The sequence below is a fragment of the Battus philenor genome, unplaced genomic scaffold (assembly GCF_028537555.1).
Source record: "Battus philenor isolate CCGP_79_NKW_IND1 unplaced genomic scaffold, ilBatPhil1.0.hap1 SCAF_7, whole genome shotgun sequence".
NCBI classification, from domain to species: domain Eukaryota; kingdom Metazoa; phylum Arthropoda; class Insecta; order Lepidoptera; family Papilionidae; genus Battus; species Battus philenor.
The window spans coordinates 2,692,649-2,713,730 of NW_027181737.1; the positions used below are offsets into that span (position 1 = coordinate 2,692,649).

The following is a 21,082-nucleotide window of genomic DNA, read 5'->3' on the forward strand; positions in this document are numbered from 1 at the left end:
AACGGAAACCATTAAGCATTGCTTGTAGAATATAATAAATTCATTAATATTGAAGTTAATTATAAAATTATCGAGTAACGTACACAGATTTGAAATCTAATCGTACGTCAAATATCAGTTACGTATATTGATTTACCGTTAAGCTTAAATTTCATTTAAAGTATTAAATTACATTTGTTTCTAGGACTTATTCTCGGTTGAAGTCGATTCTATTACCACGGAAGCTTTTACAGCTTCATCGAAAGTTCACGGAGCGGAAGTGTTCGTGAACTTAAAAACAAAAGAAAAGCTGGGCGGACACGTTCCAGGTGCTCGAAGTCATTCGCATGTAGTAACCCGCTCTAACCGAGTAGAGGTGAACACAGCGTGGACCACAGGCGAGCCTAGAAGAGTTCCGGATTCAATTTTGGTTTGGCAATGCTATTCGCGGTTAGAGATCCGGCGATCGCCCCCCTTAAATCGGGTTTTCGGGTAGAGCTTTGACGGGGTGTGTTGCTGGAGTGTACTTACAGGTTAGGACGGTAGCGTGGACCACAGGCAAGCCGAAGAGGAATTCGGATCCAACCATGGTCCGCCCACGCTGTTCGCGGTTAGGGAGCGGGCGGCCGCTCACTAAAAACGAGTGTTGTGGCGTGGTGGGTGATGTTTTGTTCTGTTGTGTAGAACGCGACGACCTGTGTAAAGTGTTGCAGGTGCAGTGCTGATGATGCTGAGTGGTTTGCGCTTGCAGTGTTGCAAGTGTCTGAAGGGGGTGCGGTGTGGCGAGTGTTCTGTGGGAACCCTCTGATGGGCATGAAGAGAACGTCTTTAGGACGTCTCTTGGTCTTTACTGAGGTGCGGGGGGAGTTGCGTGAGGTGCTAGCTATTAGGGGATTGGGATGTGCGGAGGCCGACTCAAAGTAAGTTTTTGAGCAAGCCAGAAAGAACTCTTGAACCGTGAGGAGTTTGAGGTCGCCATGGAGGCATACGTTGCGCTGGAACCCATCCACCCCAGTCGCTATCCGGGTGAAGCGGTTTTGGAGCGTCTGTAGAGCGTTGACCAATTATAACATATATTTACTTAACCATAAAATGAACTTAAATATCTACATATAAGTACAAAAAACCGTGTTATTTACACCATATTTAAAGAACCACTGGACTAATTTCTAAGATGTTTCTGTATTGTGATTTGTCTTTGTACCGAAATAAGATACAATTACTGATTTTGAAATTGGACTATTTCAGTTACTTTTGTTAGACTTTAGATCTAAAGTATAGTCCACTATGAATCGTCAAGACTCGACTTTCTGCATGTTAGCACCACTGTATATTTAAACTTCGAAACTTCTTGTTTCTTTTCAGTATAAAATTATATAACAAAACTACAGTAAAAAGTGAACGCCTACTACAAATATAATGCTAGTTTTATAATAATATTTGCGGATACCTCTCTTACAGGCGCTTATATATAAATATCTGTTCGAAATTGTTTAATACGATAATTTATTCTATTAAACTTATATTAACTTCTTCTGGATCATTTTTTTTATTTCTAAAAGTAGTGTCCGTCTTGAAACGCATTTAACAAATCGATGACAAGCTCTTTTCCATACCATCTAACCCTTTAAGCATCATAAGGGCAGGAGTAATAAAAATTCCGATTATTGTTTGAGTTGATTTCGTGTGCAGTAAACAAATATTTGATTAAAATATTCACTTATATTGTAATACGGAAGGCTGGACAAGGCCGAGCCTTTTTAAAGGTTATTTTTTTACATTCTTATTATTAACAGTCTTTGAAAATAAGAAAAATGTGATTAAATTTTAATACAAAGTGATTGTGTGAATTTCTAGCTCATTCGATGTCAATTAATGTATGTTCCTTACTATCCAAAAATATATGGTTTCAAAATAATAAATACCGTAATAATAATATAGTAAAAAAGTGTATTAAAATTATGATTACTAGGAAGTAAATAGAAGTGAAAGGTCTGAAACCAACTGTACAAAATCTACAATTAAAACGCCAGTAAAATTGTAATTTTTATCAATTCTGTATTACACACTTTAAAATACAATTAGTTGTCGTTCATTAATATTTTGGTTACATTTATATGTATTAGATCTATTAAAAGAAATATGAATCCAATGATAATCTATAAAAAAATTACGAGAAATAATATGGTTAGATATAAACTAATAAAAAACCTTCAGAGCGGATGTATATATATATATATATATATATATATATATATATGTATATATATATGTGTGTGTGTATGTATATACGTTGTGTCGTTTTCTTTATTAATGTCGATTCTACCGCGGGGTGCCTCTTTTGTTTGTTAACGAGTAACTTGCGCCATCTATCGACTCTGATCGAAACTACAGAGTTCCGACATATATATATATATACATTAGTAGAATTTATTTAAATATGGAGTTAAATTATTTATTTTCATCTTGCATACTTTACACTGCCCCAAGTTATTTGCCTGTCGCATTCCTGTATAAAAAATAATTATTGTTACAAATATTTCATAGTGACCACTTTATGTAGCGTAATTAAAAACAGGTGTAAAAGCGTTAAACCTTTTTGATTTCAAATGAGCTATACATTGACATCTTTAAAACTGTTATACCTACAACCAATCATGTATGTAAAACTTGTAGCGTTCTAAAATTAAAAAACCGGCAATATTACTTTCACATAATTTTTAATGAGGTTTATTTATATCCACTGTTGCTAAAGCCTTAAAAGCATATGTACCTTATTGCGTAATAATAACCACCTAAATTGCACAGGAAATTTTAAAAGCCACTTTTTAAGACCGACTCGAAAAGCTTGACGTGAATAAACATTTATATTTTAGACTGTATTACCTATGAACTTGAGCTTATTGTTGAATAATTATTAATTTTATTTTTAAATATGTCTCGAAGATGCTACATATCCGTGAATATTTAGTTTATTTGTATGCGTCGGAGTTAAATCAGTTAGTTCTCTCATCTCGGATAGAAGCATCGAACAACAAGACGCAGGGATTCATGACATCCGTACAACCTACATTAATGAGATAATTTAAATAATTGTCCGTCTGAAGTGGCAGTGGCCGAAAGGTTAGTGGAGTGGCGACCATAAGCCGGAAAACGCGGCGTGGGCAAGCTTCCCACTGGGTGGACCGACTACATAGTTGTAGTATGAGAGTGATTTCCAAATGACGACCTTTTGCAAATAATTGGTAGTTATTTTTATAACAGTTAATGTAAAACGTAGGATTATTTCCTCTATCGATTTCCAATAAGACTGTTCGAAGTGACCCTACGTTTTCCTATGTTACACGCATTTAAATGCGTATATGTTGGTTTTCGATTAAATAAATTTGTTTACTGTTTTATTCAATTGGTGTTATTTAAGCTAATAAAACAATAAACAAACTCTTTATATTTAATGGAATCAAGCGTTACCTTGCGGAAGGCCATCCTAAGTAAGAAAAGGACCAATATTTAGCCACTTCCGCACATGCAGTGGTAGTCGTACAACAAAGTGCACCGCCCGCCAGCCCGCTGATAAATGCGCATGCGGCAAACAATGCGAACTACACAACTGCCACCGTCAAATCACTCAACACGTGTTTCACCCCTCCACGGGTCATCTTCAGGAATTATGTTACACTGATTAGTGCCAAGCACAGAGTGAAACTCTTTATAATGGACTTATTACCCCATCGGCTTAATAGCTTTTACTGTACACGCTAAAAAATATATAAATAGTTGTATAATAGTAATTAAAAAAATAATGAGCGGTCTTATCAACCGATATACATATAATCACAGTATGGAAACAGTAGAAGGGTAAGTAACGGGTAGTTACGTTTAGATCAAACATACATATTAAAAAACATATTTATTTTATTCCAGTGTTACTATTACTCATTCATACCGTTCAACAACAAATCCTCATTCTCTGGATGGGCAGCAGCGTCTCTACAATACCACACTTCAATCGCCAACCCGCCTGCCTAGCATGGCGATTACGGTGTATGGGGATCTTTGAGAAGTCCTAGGTCTTACAGTAGACGTTTATGGGTTGACGGATAAACAATATCTAAAAATATGTCCAAGTAAATCTATTATATATTTTTAAACGGTTTTATTTAGTTCGACCCGTACGGAATTTGTTTATTTGGGTCAAAATTAGAAATTGAAATTTAAGCACCTTCCCGCTGTCAGATAGATCTGAAATTAGGTGCACACATTTAATTTAAATGACAATACAATATAATTAAATCAATAACTTTATAAATCTAAGATGGCCGCCGATACAAAATGGCGGATTACATATTTTTCCTTAACCCCCTCAATATGTGTATCAAATGAAAGGGCTACACTAGTAAAACACGATGATTGTGTCAAAATTTAAAATTCAAGATGGACGCCGTTCCAATATGGCGGACTAGGTACATATTTTTCTACAACCACCACAATATGGGTATCAAAAACCGTTTAACTTAAAAGTTTTTTAAATGTATTTATTATAATTATAAATCTAAGTATGAATAAATAATAAATTAGTTCAAAATCTCTTTTTGCACGGAGCGACTAAAATCGGTTATATCGAAGATTAAAAATTAACTAAAGTGAAATAAACGGATACAGTTTAATAAAGGGCAAGTTCATTATATTTTATCAGTTTAATCTCGAAAATTATAAAGCGAGTGACGTAATGCGCTAACTCCTGGCCGTCGGATTACGTCGCGGCGTACATTTAATTACGGGGTCCTCTTTTAATTATCAATGTTTAATGAATAAGCGTTAATTACCTTTTGTTTGATTTCCGAACCCTTTGTGGGACGCCCGGCGCTCGTCTTAATGAGCTTTAACAATTTTCGTATATAACTTCACTGATTGACAGGTGGTTTAATATCAAATGACATTCTCTGTTACGTTGAAGTTTAAATTATCCTTCAAGGGACTTTAAGCTTGAGTTTTAAATAGAGTATAAAGAAAAAAATGTTATAAAGTCGCATTAGCGGCTCAAAAGGGGACGGCTGAACGGAATCTATGGAGAACAACTATCATGCTGAATGGACTTCTCGCTGCAGTCATCCAACCGTTTGTTCGGCTCGGCCCGCATACCGGAAAGTCACGTATTCTAATTTCAAATTATGTGAGATTGATTATAAGAGTTAAACTTTTAAAGGATTAGAGGTATAACTCGTTTTAGCAAAAAAGGTTTTATAATACAATGGGATAACTTTGATTTTTTTTTAATTGGAATGCGATATACCAGCCAGAGACTGATAGTAAATAGTAATTATTTTTTCATGTAGTAAGTAAAACTTTTTTTTCTTTATTTTTATTATATCATTTATTATTTATGAAGCCATTGATTTTTAGATAACGTGTACAATACATTAATTGACTGAAAATAAGGCGTACATTCACTTTATTAAAACTTTTACGCCGGTGATTAATCAATAACTTCAACATACACTATTCCGTTACATTGTCTTTTTGCATAGTTTTATAGCCGCAAAAGAGCAAATATTAAATTGGTTTTGATTAAAAAATTTGCTTTTCTTATCGATTACAAATAGAGAAATCAAAAGGATTGTAATCCTTGATATTCTAACAAATAATGAATTATTTTAAAAATAGAATTGTAAAAGGAATAGAAAGCAAAGGCTAAGGATGTTTTGTCACGCTGTCGCGACAAAGCGCTGTAAATCCACTTCCCGTTTCTTTATACTGCCATGTCATACTTTTTCTTAAATAAATGCATTCCATTCATCGCAATACGGCTTTGAATCGCTGGAACGCTGGCACGTTTGCCGTAAACAAAGCGCTGTCGGCGCTTGTTTAGAAAAACTTCAAAAGCCGCATTAAAATTTACAAATGCCTTAATATACGGTGCGGGTTTTGAGTTGCCGAAATTCTTTTGATACGGTCGGAAATAAAATCTTACTAGAAAGTTTCGTTTACGTTATACAATGAAATAACATTTTTTAACAATTATACAGAGTGATCGGTTATAGATATAAAATCTTTAAAGGGGGTGATTAAATAGCTTATTTGCTGTATGCTATTAATATATGTTATGCGTATTAATGTGTATATATGTACCTTATTCAAAGATCACTGGTTTTAGAAATAATGATTAAATATTATATGCTAAGAATAAGCCTTCAGATTACTACGTATGAAAATGCTTGTTGCATATATATATATATATATATATATATATATATATATATCACGATGATCTTCGGCAGGGCCTTGCATTAGGCGTCCATCTGCAAAGAACATCCTAATATACACGTAATTCCGTTAGTTGTATTATGAAACTTAACAAAATTACAGTTTTAATAATCATAAATGAAATAAGTAGAAATTTTTGGAGAGTAAACGTGTTTATTTTCTAAACTTAACAATTGTAAGTCTTTGAAATTAACAAAATAGTAGTATTAACCCCTTATAAACAAATAATATTTATATGACAAACCGGCTCGAGTAAGACGACATAATAAGGTCGGGACTATATATATATACATATATATACTTATATATATATATATATATATATATATACATATACATATATATGTAAAGATACAACTAAAACAGTTACCTTACAGTAACCATAGATTGTAGTTTAATAAGTACCAATCACTAGTTACATTTATCTTAATTTCCTCTATTAAATCATTGATGAAAAACATGATAAACCACACTTTGTATAATTCATGTAAGTTAAAGCAGTTCCTATTATTAATGCTGGCATCCGAAATATGTTTGACTGACGAAGATACCGCAATCAAAATTGTTCAAACATCACTCCCCCAATCAAACTGTATCGCAGTCTATATTTTGTCCGCTTTAGTATTGGTTGCATTCGTTACACATAGTATCATTAACAAGACAAGTGTCTAAACTACCTTAAATCGGTTTTTTAGGCAATTTTTACAAATTAACAAATGAGTAATAAAAAAAATTATATCTCAATTTTGAAGTTATTATTAAAGCAGATTAATATATTTTTTATTTTGATTCACGGCATTACAATGCTACGTTGCATTGAAACATAGCATCAAAGAGTTTATACCGGGCTTTTTTAAATATTAGAGGAACCGGAAAGTAATGTCGTTTCTGTCTGACATATTTTACAGAAATACCGATTAATTTTTACTACTCCGGTATTGAAACTAGATGTAAAAAGGTTGTTGATAACGAAGGTGAATATATTGTTGATTAAAAATAAAATCTTGTTAAAAATGTAGTCGTGTGAATTTAACGTTAGAAAGCGATTACTTTCCGGTCCCCCTAATATGTACACCGAGCCTATGGTAGCTTTCTACTTATGATTTTAAAACATCAAACCAGGGGTGGCCAACCTGTTGCTCTTTGAACGATTTTTGTTTAATTGATTTTTTGATTTGCGTTTATCATTATGAGAAATCAAAACAAAGTAGTCCTCTAAATAATTATATTCTACCATAAAATTAGGTAAATCCAAATATGACTCATAATTAACTAACCGGCATTAGATATATTGACTAAGAAGTGCTGTCGTCACTATTCATAAAATTTGGAATAATCAACCTTTTTATATCATATTTTTAATAAATATAATTTCTGTAAAAAAATATATAATCTTTTGCATGTTTTAAGTGCGTATTTAATTTGTATGCATATATAATTTAAAATTTCTAAAAATTACTCCGACTTTCAAAGTACTTGGCCACCCCTGCAATAGACAATTTAAGCCATTCAAAAATGCTTGTGCTTACTTGGATGATGTTTGTTTGAATTTAAATTTATCTGTACATATAAATAAATATATATTCATATCTTTCTCATTATTTATATTCTATTATATGAAGTAAATAAAAATACTTAAGTAATTTTGATACATTTTAATTTACATATCGTTCCATTTTAATTACGTACATTGTTACAACTCATTTTTAAACACATTATTTCACAAAATTTTTACGGAATTTTAAATTTTTTGCGTAAAAAACCTTACCTAATATTTATGACATTCTAAAGTTAACCATATTATGTTTAGTGAATTCCTTATACATCAATCAATCAACAAAAAGTTCTTGTATAACTTATTACACTGGTAGGAATACCGTCTGATAAGGTGGCGATCAAATCAGATTATTTAGGCCCCAAATTTTAATAAGCGCCAATATAAATTAAAATAAATTTATATGAACTTTTAAAACTTTACAACATATCTCGTATGGCATACGTGTATTGTAATTGGAATAGCATGACTTACATTTCTAACGCGTTCTTTATGCTTTTTTGTATTGTTTTAAAAATTCAGCAAATTTTTATGAGTATGAATAAATTGTCACAAACATTTCTAATAATTTGACTCGATATATTAGTAACATAAAATATAAGCAACATTGTATGACTATTAGTAATTTTGTTTATTAAATTTAATCACATTATTATAGGAACACTAACCACAAATCTAATGTTTTTGAAACATTCTTTAATCAAAACATAACAAGCATTACAATCTTGTCTAAAATAAAGTATATTACATTATTAACACGAGTATATGTTATATCTTAAAGATATTACGTAATATTTATAAAGGTATAAAAATGTTTACATTTCATTTTTCTACTTCTAATTGGTTATATTATTCATGGCTTGACAATAATTTTAATTATTTGGAATTGGATGATATTGATTTTTTTTGTTGCGTTTCTCGTTCAATTATATTTGATTTATCTTCATGAAGCAAACCTAAAAAAAAAATTATAAATATAAAACCATTTGAACCAGCGGTAGAGGGATGAGATTTGATTTCTTGGTCACGGGTTAGATTCCTAGAATACAATCTTGTTTAGTTCACACTTTGTACATTAATTATAAAGGATTGCCACTGATATGATTATTATGGTATATCTACCATAAATATCTTTGGGCGTATGCCTTGCAGTGGGCGTTTACGGGCTGAAAGATCAATGACGATTTATACCTTTAATTAGTTCAATTTTAATTAATACTGCAGGAGTAGTGATAACATAATATGGCAATGTTGTAGAATGAAAGAAACAGTACGACAGATAAGATGATACAGAAGAAAGAGAAGAATGATAATAATAAAAAATATGAATAAATTACTATAAATAAAAAGTCCCTGTCCCACACGAGATAGGGAACGAGAGGTCTCCAACAGCACGGACCAAAAAAAAATAGCAATGTGATCTCTTAGTTTTTGTACTCGAATTCAATATCATTATTATTTATATATTCTATAAAATGGTGGTTTCCTTAGGATTTATCCCAAGAGTGGGATCATTACTGGGCTGTTGCCAGTGATACTACCACTCTTTCTATATGAGATCATTGTCACAATTTCAGCTGCAGGCTGTCACCTGCTGGACTTGACCGCCGCTATAAATTTCCCGGGCTATATCCAACCTTTCCCGAAAACGTTAACAATAGTGCGGTCTAGTCACAAACGAATTTTACAGTTTATTTCTAACCTATATGATTCTCATTTTTGAACTATTGGCCGCGAAAATAAATGTCTTCCGTAAAATTACCGTAAAAGTTATTTTTAAATTGATTAAAACAGGTTAGCTGTTACATCCTTTAAACAAAAACTTCCTTTAAAAAATACATGTTTAATTAAATAAAAGAATCAACTCAATATTTTTAATTATTATTTAAATTCATTTATGATTTAATCGTAAATACAGCCTTGTTTGTGTATTAGTGCATACTTACAATCGACTGGAGATTCCTTAAAAACGATTTTCTCCTGTTCGGTATGATCAGCGTCGTATGGTTGCGATATTTTTAACATTTGATTCTTTTTTACTTCTTTTCGATGTACATGGTAAAACCAACTAGAAAAGAATTCAAGTTTGTATAATAACAAATACATAAATATTATAATAACAAGCGAAATACGTTGCCATAAATTTAAAGGAGTTGGTAACCCAATGGTTTGTGGACTATGACTTGCGATCGTGGGTCACGGGTTCAATTGCCGAAATACAATCTTATATAATTCACACTATCTGCATTTACTAAATATATAGAATTGTCACTGCTAAAAAAATAGTTTCCAATCGATGGCCAACAGCGCCCCCAGCGTACTATAATACCACACTGCGACCGACAACCTGCTTAGGGAAGCCCATGCCTTACAGTGGGCGTGGGCTTAAACGACTAATTATTTAAAACTTCAATCTAACCTTGAAAATATAAATCTGTAAGTAACTACACATTATTGCAAATAATCTTAAGTTACAAATATTTGCCTAATATTCAAAATTTTAATAAAGAGTATCTTCCGCGTTAAAATATAAATAAATGAATATTACTGATCAAAACAGATAGAGTTTATAGGGATTTAAATTTTTTAAAGAGACGAAATTAGATCTAAAATACTATTGTCGTATTCTTTAAAAAAAAATTCCAAATCCTTAAAATAAATAACATATTTTAATTATAATTTACTAAACGGATATCAGCTTCTGTCTTTATTCATGTCAAAATCATTTCAGAAAATTTTTGTATTTTAAAGTAATTAATCTCACATCTAGATTAAATAATGCTAACGGAACTAAAACTATTAACTTATTCTAAAAAAGAAGACACCTAAAATATTTCCACAAAAAGAAACAATACATAAATAAAATAGGAGTATCATAAATGCAGATAATTTTAATTTACATTTTTATTAAAAATAATGACGTTGATTTGCCTATAGTCAGAAAAAAAAAACAAAACTATTAACTAAATAGGTAATACGTGTACTATTATTTAAAAAAAGGTGTAATCTAGTTTTAGAATTAGTATTATAAGAAAGAATGTATACAAAAAGGAATTTCACAGTTCCTTTATTGTGTTATATATTACGCAGGTTATATTTTACAACTCACTATCATTTATATGCTATCGATTGCATATGTAACTTGAACAACTATTGGTTGTTTTTATAATTCACAGGCCAGTCTATTTCCGCGAACGCATTTCTACGAAGTTGTGATATTCCACAAGGCTATCAGCGTCGGTTTCAACAGAAAGAATGAGAGATTAATTTGTATGAACATCTTCCCGGTTTGTCTTCTCTGACTTTCTCTATGAACACCTAATTTAATACTCGTAACACTTTTGGAACCTGTCATAATACCTACACAACTACGAAGTTGTATTATTTGAAACATCACACGAAGAGGGATCGCTTTAATTTTTTTATACACTTATAGTACCTAATAAATAACTCTCCAAAAATCTTGGACTGTTATTTTCTTATCTCCTCTCACTGTCACCCATCTCCCTTAAAGTATCTAATTTATGTGATTTATCTTTGAAATATATCTTGAAGCTGTGCCGATAGATGGCGCCCGTAGACGATTGCCTAGCAATATAGCTTAAAAATAAAGATAAAATTCGTTTATTCAACATTGGAACTAACAGAACCGTTATTTGCAAATCAATAACGGTTCTGTTGCCCATTATTTCTTCGCAAGGTGTTATTATTTTCTTCTTTTTTAAATGGCTCCCGCTATTGAGGTTCTTTCGCTCTGCCTTATCATATTTAGAGAATAGACCATTACAATCTTTCTTATAATATATAACACCCTTTATTAAGATATTCATTTACTAATACATTTGTGTTTTTCTTCCTATTCCTTTAATTTCTTAACCGAACTGTAATATTTTCACCTTGAAGACTTAGACATCAGCATAGCAAGATGCTATAGTAATGAAGAAGAAGCAAGAAGATATTTCACAAAATCAATAAAGTTTCATAAAGATTTATACACATACATTTTATTAGATATAGACTAAATGAAATCAAAATAGGCGACATCACTACCAAGGATTCTTATCATTAACATATTCGTTTATTGAATAATAAGATTTATCTGTAAATTTATTTTTAATAGGCGTTTAGAATTTTGTGGTTTAGTAGTTTGATATACAGTTAAATCTGCATTATTTAACTAATATGAATCAATAAAGACCTGACATATAGATATAAAAATATCATCAACATCTCAAAAAACAACTAAATAGTCATTAAACCTGTTATACAATTATTAAATAAACTTACAAAATGACCAAAGGATTTTTACTGAAAGTGGATTCGATGAAGGCTTTATTGTTATATACAGCTTATAAATCTTACCTGAAAATAGCTAAAACTGGTATCGTAGATGCAATACTTAACAGAAATACAGTTCCGGGTAGAATGTGAATCGTTGCCACGTATACTTTCGTATATATAGGTGCGTATATCAAAGGCATAATCGTTTCAAACATGCCAAAAATAGAATTAAGTTTTCCTGAAAATTAATCATCAAATAAATAACACGAGAATCTAAATCTACACAACCATACCGCATAATAACAAACGAATTGATTGGTCATAAATAATTGCTTTTATTATTTCAATTAATAATGCAAACAATTAGAAAATTTTCAATTCTGCATTTAATTAACACATTTATGTTTAGAGAAGAGAATAAATACAAAAGCATTTGTATTGTACGATTGACACTAATTTAATATAAACATACAAAATAATTGAAATGACATTTACAATCAAACTAGACTAAATAGTGCTCGAACCATATTTATGACATTTAAGACAAGTAAGTATATTTCAAAATTACGAACCTAGTTCTTGATAAGAAACAAGTTTTGAAGATAGTGATCTTAGAGCGATAGCCGCTGTTCCATTTAGAACTTCTACGAGAGGACCTGAAATGTTAATATATTCATAGGTTCATTTGTTTCTTAGTATTTTTCTCAATTTACAATAACCACTTATGTACACTATAAGAAGAATTCTAGGAGAGCAGAATATGACATATTACTGAAAAAAAAAAACGATAATTTTTTAATAAACCTAATATTATTACAGTTGTGTCGCATATCTAAGAATTTGTTTTTTCGCAAATCATCCAGAATTATTTAAAATAGACATACACGGTGATAGATAAACACGGTGTTAATACAAGGAATAAAAATCTGTATACCCTTAGTTTTCATCTTCAAATATTAAATTAATTATTTATATCACAAGGTATACGTAAGTATAATAAAATTACCCAATTCAATTTCAAATCTGCTACTAAATAAATTTATAAAACAATATTGAAAGAAAATTGTTGAAAAACGTATATTATTCTATACAAGAATACTATACTGATGTTAACGTGTGGAATTAAATGTTGTAGATGCTCACTCGGGAAGCTAATTATTGTCAAGCACTCATTATAAAACTATATTTGTAGATAGAAACGGTTCGATTTCTCTTTCTTCCGTGCCAACGGTATCTTCCTATAGGGCTGACAAAGCCGACATTTTATGTTTATTGGCGATTCAAATGTGTTGTTAACAGCCAATTCGAATAAAGAATATTTTGATTTTGATTTAATTTTAATCGGATTTGAGGCAGCCCACATTACATGGGTTCCAGGATCGTCGTGGTATGTGAAGAACTACAACTCTCACATCTAAGTCTGACGGATTTTTTGAGGTCTCTTTCACAATATCCTTATTAGAGTTGTAGAGAAAACCTTTCTCAAACTTCATCAATATTAAAAAAATCCTTTAACTTGTAATTAGATCTTTTTAAATATATTGGTATAATAAACTTGATGTATTACATATTCATGGATGATATTGTATTATTTGTTGTAATATGTTTAAACTACCCATTAAAAAGTTACTAATGAAGTTTAGAGAAAGGTAAATAAGCTGTTTAACGACATAAAATACAAAAGATACGTTTCAGATAAAATATATTACATTTACAGTACCCGGCGATGAATATTGCACATCGTCCTTTGGAAAAAGACAATCGGCTAATTTCGGCTTCGTAGAGCGTTATCTCTGTCGCACGAAGTACAACGACTGACACAACGTCACATAGGTAATGTGGGACAGAGATAGTGCTCTACGAAGCCAAAATTAGCCGATTGTCTCTTTCCAAAGGTCGATGTACAATATTTGTCGCCGGGTATAGTAATAGGTTTACTGGGCAATTTTATAGACTTTATACTTAACGAGATGAAGCACAAAAAATTAAAACGCTTGAATAAAAATGTAGACAAAGTTTATTTTAAAAACCATCCGTCTACAACTTTAGATATCCCAACGGCGTAATAAATTATAAGTCATGCGAATGAAATAATTTTATATAAAATACTCACCACTCAAATGTACACATATTCAACATTGATACAAAATTGATTTAAGATAGTCACAGCACTAAAAATTTATTTTATAAAAATTGACAAACACGACATACGTCACTTGGTGCCGTCCGCCATTTCATACAATTAAATATAGAGAGGCATGTCACCTCTCATTATTATTGTCAGTCAAAATACACCAGGTTCAGGGAAGACAGCCCGCATATCAGGCGTTCATTTTCCTCTTCCTACCTAACAACGATTTACACAACATTTTATACTTGGTAAAGCCTGTCCCCTTGTGTGAATTACATATAAAATTATTCTTTGCACTGCCGTACAGAGTTAGACTAGACAAAATAGTAAATATGTTTTAATACTTACAAAGATAAGCCTGATAATCTCTAACAGCAAAGGTCAACACCAAAGCGCCGGCGATCTTGCTGGCAGCTGAAATGATTCCGAGCACTGAGTCATGAGCCTTCATTTTCTTACTGAAAACGCTGATGGAGAACACTGTCCCTGAAAATATCATAAGCATGCAAAAGTTTACATTTATAATTTCAACTTTATATACAGAGCCATTGTTTGGAGGTATAAAAGCTTTCTATATATAGTTAATATGACAACAAAGTATTAACTACTATTTCGAATCATCCTGTATAAATTTAAATTCATTTACATTTTTTTTCAATTATGACAGGCCCAGGACACAAAAGTTTTGGCAGTATAAAGTGTTTTAGGATATATAGAAAACAATAATTATTTTTGTAATAATATTGCTATATAAAAAGCCGCCATATGTGAAAGTTCCCGCGGACGTCGTCACAACGCTTAATCTTTTGTTTGTTTCGCCCACTCGTCTCGCTCACTCGCACGGCGTGCACGATACGCGCTCTTGCTTGCTCTTGGCAGGTAGCCAAGACGCAGCACGTGCGCCCGCGGCCGTTGGAGTTCTAGAGAGTCGGATTTGAGCCATGGTTCGATGCGCAACCGCGCGTAGGCGAATTATTCATTTTCCGCGCACAAATTGTTTTAATAATTAAATAAACGATTTTCCACATCACATTTTGAATATGTAAGAATGGGATTTTTCAAAATATTTTTTTTTTACTGTTTTATTATTAGGTTATTTATTACTTCAGAAACTGTTGATTATACTAAGTACTTGCGCTAAAGATGACTTACCAACTAAGTGCATAATGAGACTATACGTAGAGTAAATACTATATTTCATCTCGTCCCAGTTAAAACGATAGCGTACAAATATGTACATAATGCTTAGTTCACCTGAAAATAAATAATTATTTATTTATTTAACACCTTTTATACAATTAACCTATTATGCAAACTTGACATATTACATATATATGCATATATATACATATATGTATATATATATATGTATATATATATATGTATATATATATGTATATATCATGACCATCTGCAAAGAGCATCCTAATATACACGTAATTCCGTTCCTTTTATTATGAAATAGGAAGTATATATCATACATACATACATACATATATATATATATATATATATATATATATATATATATGTATCAATGTATGTATATATACTGTCGTTAGCATGTCGAGCAACAGCTTTCGTAAAGCAACGATTTCTGATATACGTACATTACATTAGGAGTACTTAGAAATTGTTTAATGGAATCAGGCGTTATTTTGCGGAAGTCCATCCTAAATAAGAAAGGAACCAATATTTAGCCACTTCCGCACATGCAGTGGTAGTCGTGCAACAAAGTGCACCGCTCGCCAGCCCGCTGATAAATGCGCATGCGGCAAACAATGCGAATTACACAACTACCACCGCTAAATCGCTCAACATATGTTTCATCCCTCCACGGGGCATCTTCTAGACTCTCTGTTTGGCACTAATCGGTGTAACATAACTCCTGAAGATGCCTCCACGACTGCATGTGCGAAAGTGGCTAAATATCGGTCCTTTTTTTTACTTAGAAATTTAACTTAAAAGAAATTGTAGAAATTACTTTGTTTCGTTAGACGTTTCTACCCAACGGCGAAAGCATTTTTTGGAAAATTGAATGTTTTAATCTATATCTATGTACGGACTTGACTTTCAAATAAGTAAACACGAATATAATAACAAATAAATACATTAATGACAACATCTTATGACAAAAAACAATATTATTCTCCGTGAATTTATGTCAATAGATTGTCGCATTAAAATGTTGTCTAATGTAATAAATAATAATTAAAATCTTACATCATTTTGAAATGATTGGTTTTTATTTTATCTATTAAAAATACTAACATAGGGGAAAAGAAACCGGAATTATGATTAAGATAAGCCACTTAAAATAAATAACAATTTTGAATAAAGAAACATGCTCGTGGTAATTTTGAAATTATTAATTTTTATTTTAACAACGAGAGAAAGAAAAATAATAACGAAGCAGAAACGACGTGGAAGACATGGTTATGGTCAGCCACAAAAAAATATATATTTTTGAATAAAGATCCATACTGATAGCATATGGTTTGTGTAAAGACACTAAGAAAAAAATCAATTACGTAAGTGTGAATGTGTGAATTAGATTAAGGAAGATGTAAAATATCAACAATTACAATCGTTATAACAATAATTTTCCAAATATTTTAGTTGTTGGAACTTGAAACACTATCAGAATTGTAAGATTTAAATGTACAAAAGATAATGGAGGGATCGGTAAATAATGTCGCTTTTTTAAGTTTAATTCACACGACTACATTTTTAACAAGTTTTTATTTATAGTCAACAATACATTCACCTTCGTTATCAACAACCTTTCGGCATTTAGTATACAAATTTTCAATGCCAGAGCGGTAAAATCAATCGGTTTTTTTATAAAACATGTCGACAGAAACGACATTACTTTCCGGTCCCCTAATACATTGTGTATATAAAAGACAAGACCAAGTGCAATTGTACATTCTTTCAGTCGTTTGTTATGTGTTATTGCAACACGGCGCCAACCCTTCCTTTATATAATTGTTACATCTTGAATTTCAAAACATTCCCTTCGTTGTTTGATTTAGAAAGTGAAGAATTTTATAACCTATCTATACAAATAATCGAATAGTCTAAACATGAGTTATGTATAGTGTATAAAACAAAACTAAAAATTTTCCTTTATATATAGATATAGGCTCTTTCGTGTTAGCCAATTCATTCATAAATCTATTAAATCTATTTGTTAGCAATATATTTAGAAAGAGTAAGTGGAAAAAATGCAAGAGATCTTAAAAATAATATCCACAAACTAACAGTTAAAGAAGGATTTTTAATGTACACAAAAATATACTACATGTCGGCTAAAATGACGATATTTATTCTAAAAGGGCATAGTTTAGAATTCAAGCAGGTTATTATAAGTTTCAAGTGGTAAGTTCAACAAGTTCTTATATCGATGCAGAAGTCTGATAATAAAATAGTAAAGTAAAAAATTATAATAAAAAACACAATGCACTTCTTGAAGAAGACATGAAGTTATAATGATATGATTTGTTCTTAATGTATGCATTGTACTGTGTAGAACAAAATTGTTTTTAATATGTTTTTCTCACTTTGGATCATCTATACGCAGTATGTACATAATAAAATGTCGGAGGAGTCAATATTATTAAAAATATAATCATATTAACTTGTCCCATAACGATATACTTTATAGTCAAATCTACTATATGGCTATATATATTAGATTGGTGCTAGACGCCGTTGAGCGTTCTGGCTTTTACAGCTTCTTCGGACTTTGGGCTCGCGGATCCGAACCGCGAACTAATAAATTAAAAAAGACATAAAATAAAACCTACGTGATTTTCAAACATGTTCTAAAGTAAATTTTAAAAGTATCCTTAACACGCTGTTTGTCGTTTTAGACTATAGATACTTACTGCAAGGAATAGGCTTCCCCTAACAAATCTTTATGTATGTATTTAATGGAATCAGGCGTTACCTTGCGGAAGTCCATCCTAAGTAAGAAAAGGACCAATATTTAGCCACTTCCGCACATTCAGTGTTCACAAAAACACAAGGACTCTGTGTTTGGCACTAATCGGTGTAACATAACTCCTGAAGATGCCCCGTGGAGTGGTGAAACACGTGTTGAGTGATTTGGCGGTGGCGGTTGTGTGATTCGCATTGTTTGCCGCATACGCATTTGTTAGCGAGCTGGCGGGCGGTGCACTTTGTTGCACGACTACCACTGAATGTGCGGAAGTGGCTAAATATTGGTCCTTTTCTTACTTTATGTATGTTACATTAATTTTTTTTATTAAAATACGACTGGCCAATAAATTCTGGCAGTGGAAAGTCCAGAGAAAAAGATAGTAACAATAATTGATTTTAACATGTAGTAATGATAATACAGTTTCTCTATATTATTATTACGATATTTATTATTTCTGAAACTCACCTAAACAACCCCTAAAGATATCTATAGGGGGAAAATACCATGCAAGGCAGGCTGGTTGGGGATTGCAGTGTTATTATGGTACGCAGAGGATGCTGCAGCTTATCCTTTGGAAACTAGATTGCGTGCAGTAGCAATCCTATATAATTAATGTACAAAATGTGAATTATATGTATAACTATATCCCGAAAATCGAACCCAACTTACGATCGCAAGTCTCATTTCTCTACCGCTACGCTACATCTACTTGTTGTATTACTAATTGCAAATCCTTTACATTGTGGTAAAAATGTTTTTAATAAATTTTGATTGATGAACTTTAAAAATAGTTTTCTCGGCGAATTAATATTCAAGACATGATTTTGTTAAACTTTACTTACGAAATCTTAAATATAATTTTTCTTAAATTTATATTTCAAATTAACAAAAAATACTTCGAAATAAAAATGTTATATTGCATCAGATGAACCAGCTTATGTGTTATTTGCAAGTTTTATATACCAATTCTGCGGATAAATTAACTATTTTTTTCAATAAAAGATGTGAAAATAATGAATTGTTTACTTTTTTATATCAAATTTCAGTAAGAGTTAAATATTTCCACTGTTAGAGCAGAGAAAAATCCGTAACCATCTATATGCGTCAAAAAATATACTAAGTATGTGCATTACAGGAATTGAACCCACTACCCACTAGCCCAGGGATGAGCAACCTTTTTATCAAGGTGCCAATTTAAGTTTTAAAATTGTTTAGCGGGTTGCTCATACAGTAACATTTATTAATAATCTACAAAACTATATTTAAACTAACATTAGAATTAAATATGAAAACTAACAAAATAGTAAATTTTTAACTAAAATAAATACAAAAATTCGCGCAAACGCGTCGCGTTGATATTGCATGTATAAAAAAAGTCGTTGTGCTAGTAACTCGTCAAAAAAAGATTGTTTTGATTTATTATATATCACTTTATTATAAAAAAAAATATAATTATATAGAGATAAGATAAATTCAATTTTCGTTTTGCTAGGCGAGTTTCACAAACTAACATCGCTCGTTATGTATAATAAAAGTATTGTTATCTTTATCAGTTAAAACTTTTGGGGTGGTTAAGAAAATTATTTTTTTAACACAAGTCGAAGTATCGATCTTCGTATCCTCGTATCATGGTTATAACATTGTCAATCACCGTCAAACGAGATGATTAAATATTTAGGAGATACATGACATTAATCAATTCACACTGAAATTTCATATTACGTACAAAACTACCACAGTACCAGAATTAAGAACGTAAAATAAACGTAAAACGCGTCATTATTGCTATAAATCCAAGCAGCCTACACTCGTTGGTATAATTTTTGTCAAAAAAATTCAACTATTGGTAAATTAAAAAAAATAACTTACCCATAAGCGGACCGAAATGTAAACAGACGCATGTAAGGATGAGACAAAGCTGGAGTCTGCGGTTATTCCTTCCCTTCTTAAACACAATTCCAACTGTCTCTCTCAGACTATTTAAGTCGAAGAACTCTAAAAGAAATCCGACAGGGCCAGTCCTACGTTTCTAAAAAAAAATAGTAAACATTCCTCTAAAAACAATTCATTACAAATTAATGTTATTTCATTGACATGTACTCACTTTTCCTTTGTCCTCTAACCAAGTGTGATCTTCTAAACCGAAATATAGATAACAGAAATTAATTAAATGCATCGCACCAGCTATACAAAACACACCATAAAACCCGAGATATTTTAACAATACCCCACTGAAACCCATTCCAATAGGAAAGCCTATTGTTAAACATAAACTAAGAATTCCCAAGCGGAACGTTCTTGTCTCTTTAGATGTTATGTCGCATAAATAACTGAACGTACCCAGGAACATTGTGTACCAACCGCCTGTGAGTGATGGAAAAACAATGTCCATTATAACAGTCCATTCCAGAGGGATTTGATAGAAGTAATACGTGTTCACAATGTTGAGCACGCATGTCATTAGTTCCGCAAATATCGGCATCAGCATGCATATTTTCCTTCTGCCAGTCTTATCACTCCACGCTCCAACGAAGAGCATCAAAAGCGTCGGTACAATCGTGTTCACAACGTTCTTCCAAGAATGAACTGATGCTACTAATTTCTGAACATCTAATTCTTCTAACGTATGATTAGCTGTTTTCCTCAGCCTCAAATCCGTGCAAACTTTATCACCAAACTGTAGATTTACCCTGCATGCCTTGTCTATGTAAAGATTTTGCGCGGCCAGAAGAGATAGGACACTTGGCACCATAAATAACGTAACTATAGGCTCCACGGTGATATTAGATCTTAAATAATTCATTTTCTCTTTACGAGTCATAACACTTAGATCTATATTATCAGCTGGTTTAAACAACGTATCGTTGACTTCATCTTCAGCGTTTGACTTATCTGTTTCCATTTTCACTTATATCTTCTTAAAAAT

At 31.7% G+C, this 21,082-nt stretch overlaps 1 protein-coding gene across 1 annotated transcript; it reads right to left on the bottom strand.

Annotated features, from left to right (window-relative positions):
- Nucleotides 1–8,645: 8,645 nt before the first annotated feature.
- On the bottom strand, nt 8,646–21,058 carry LOC137931257 (proton-coupled folate transporter-like). Its single transcript, XM_068774683.1, has 8 exons — nt 20,261–21,058; nt 20,026–20,185; nt 15,363–15,464; nt 14,559–14,696; nt 12,652–12,735; nt 12,161–12,317; nt 9,745–9,866; nt 8,646–8,754 (listed from the first exon to the last, which is right to left on the bottom strand). The coding sequence occupies exons 1-8, from the start codon at nt 21,056–21,058 to the stop codon at nt 8,675–8,677; spliced, it is 1,641 nt and encodes a 546-aa protein (XP_068630784.1). The 3' UTR covers nt 8,646–8,674.
- Between the last annotated feature and the right edge of the window lie 24 nt (nt 21,059–21,082).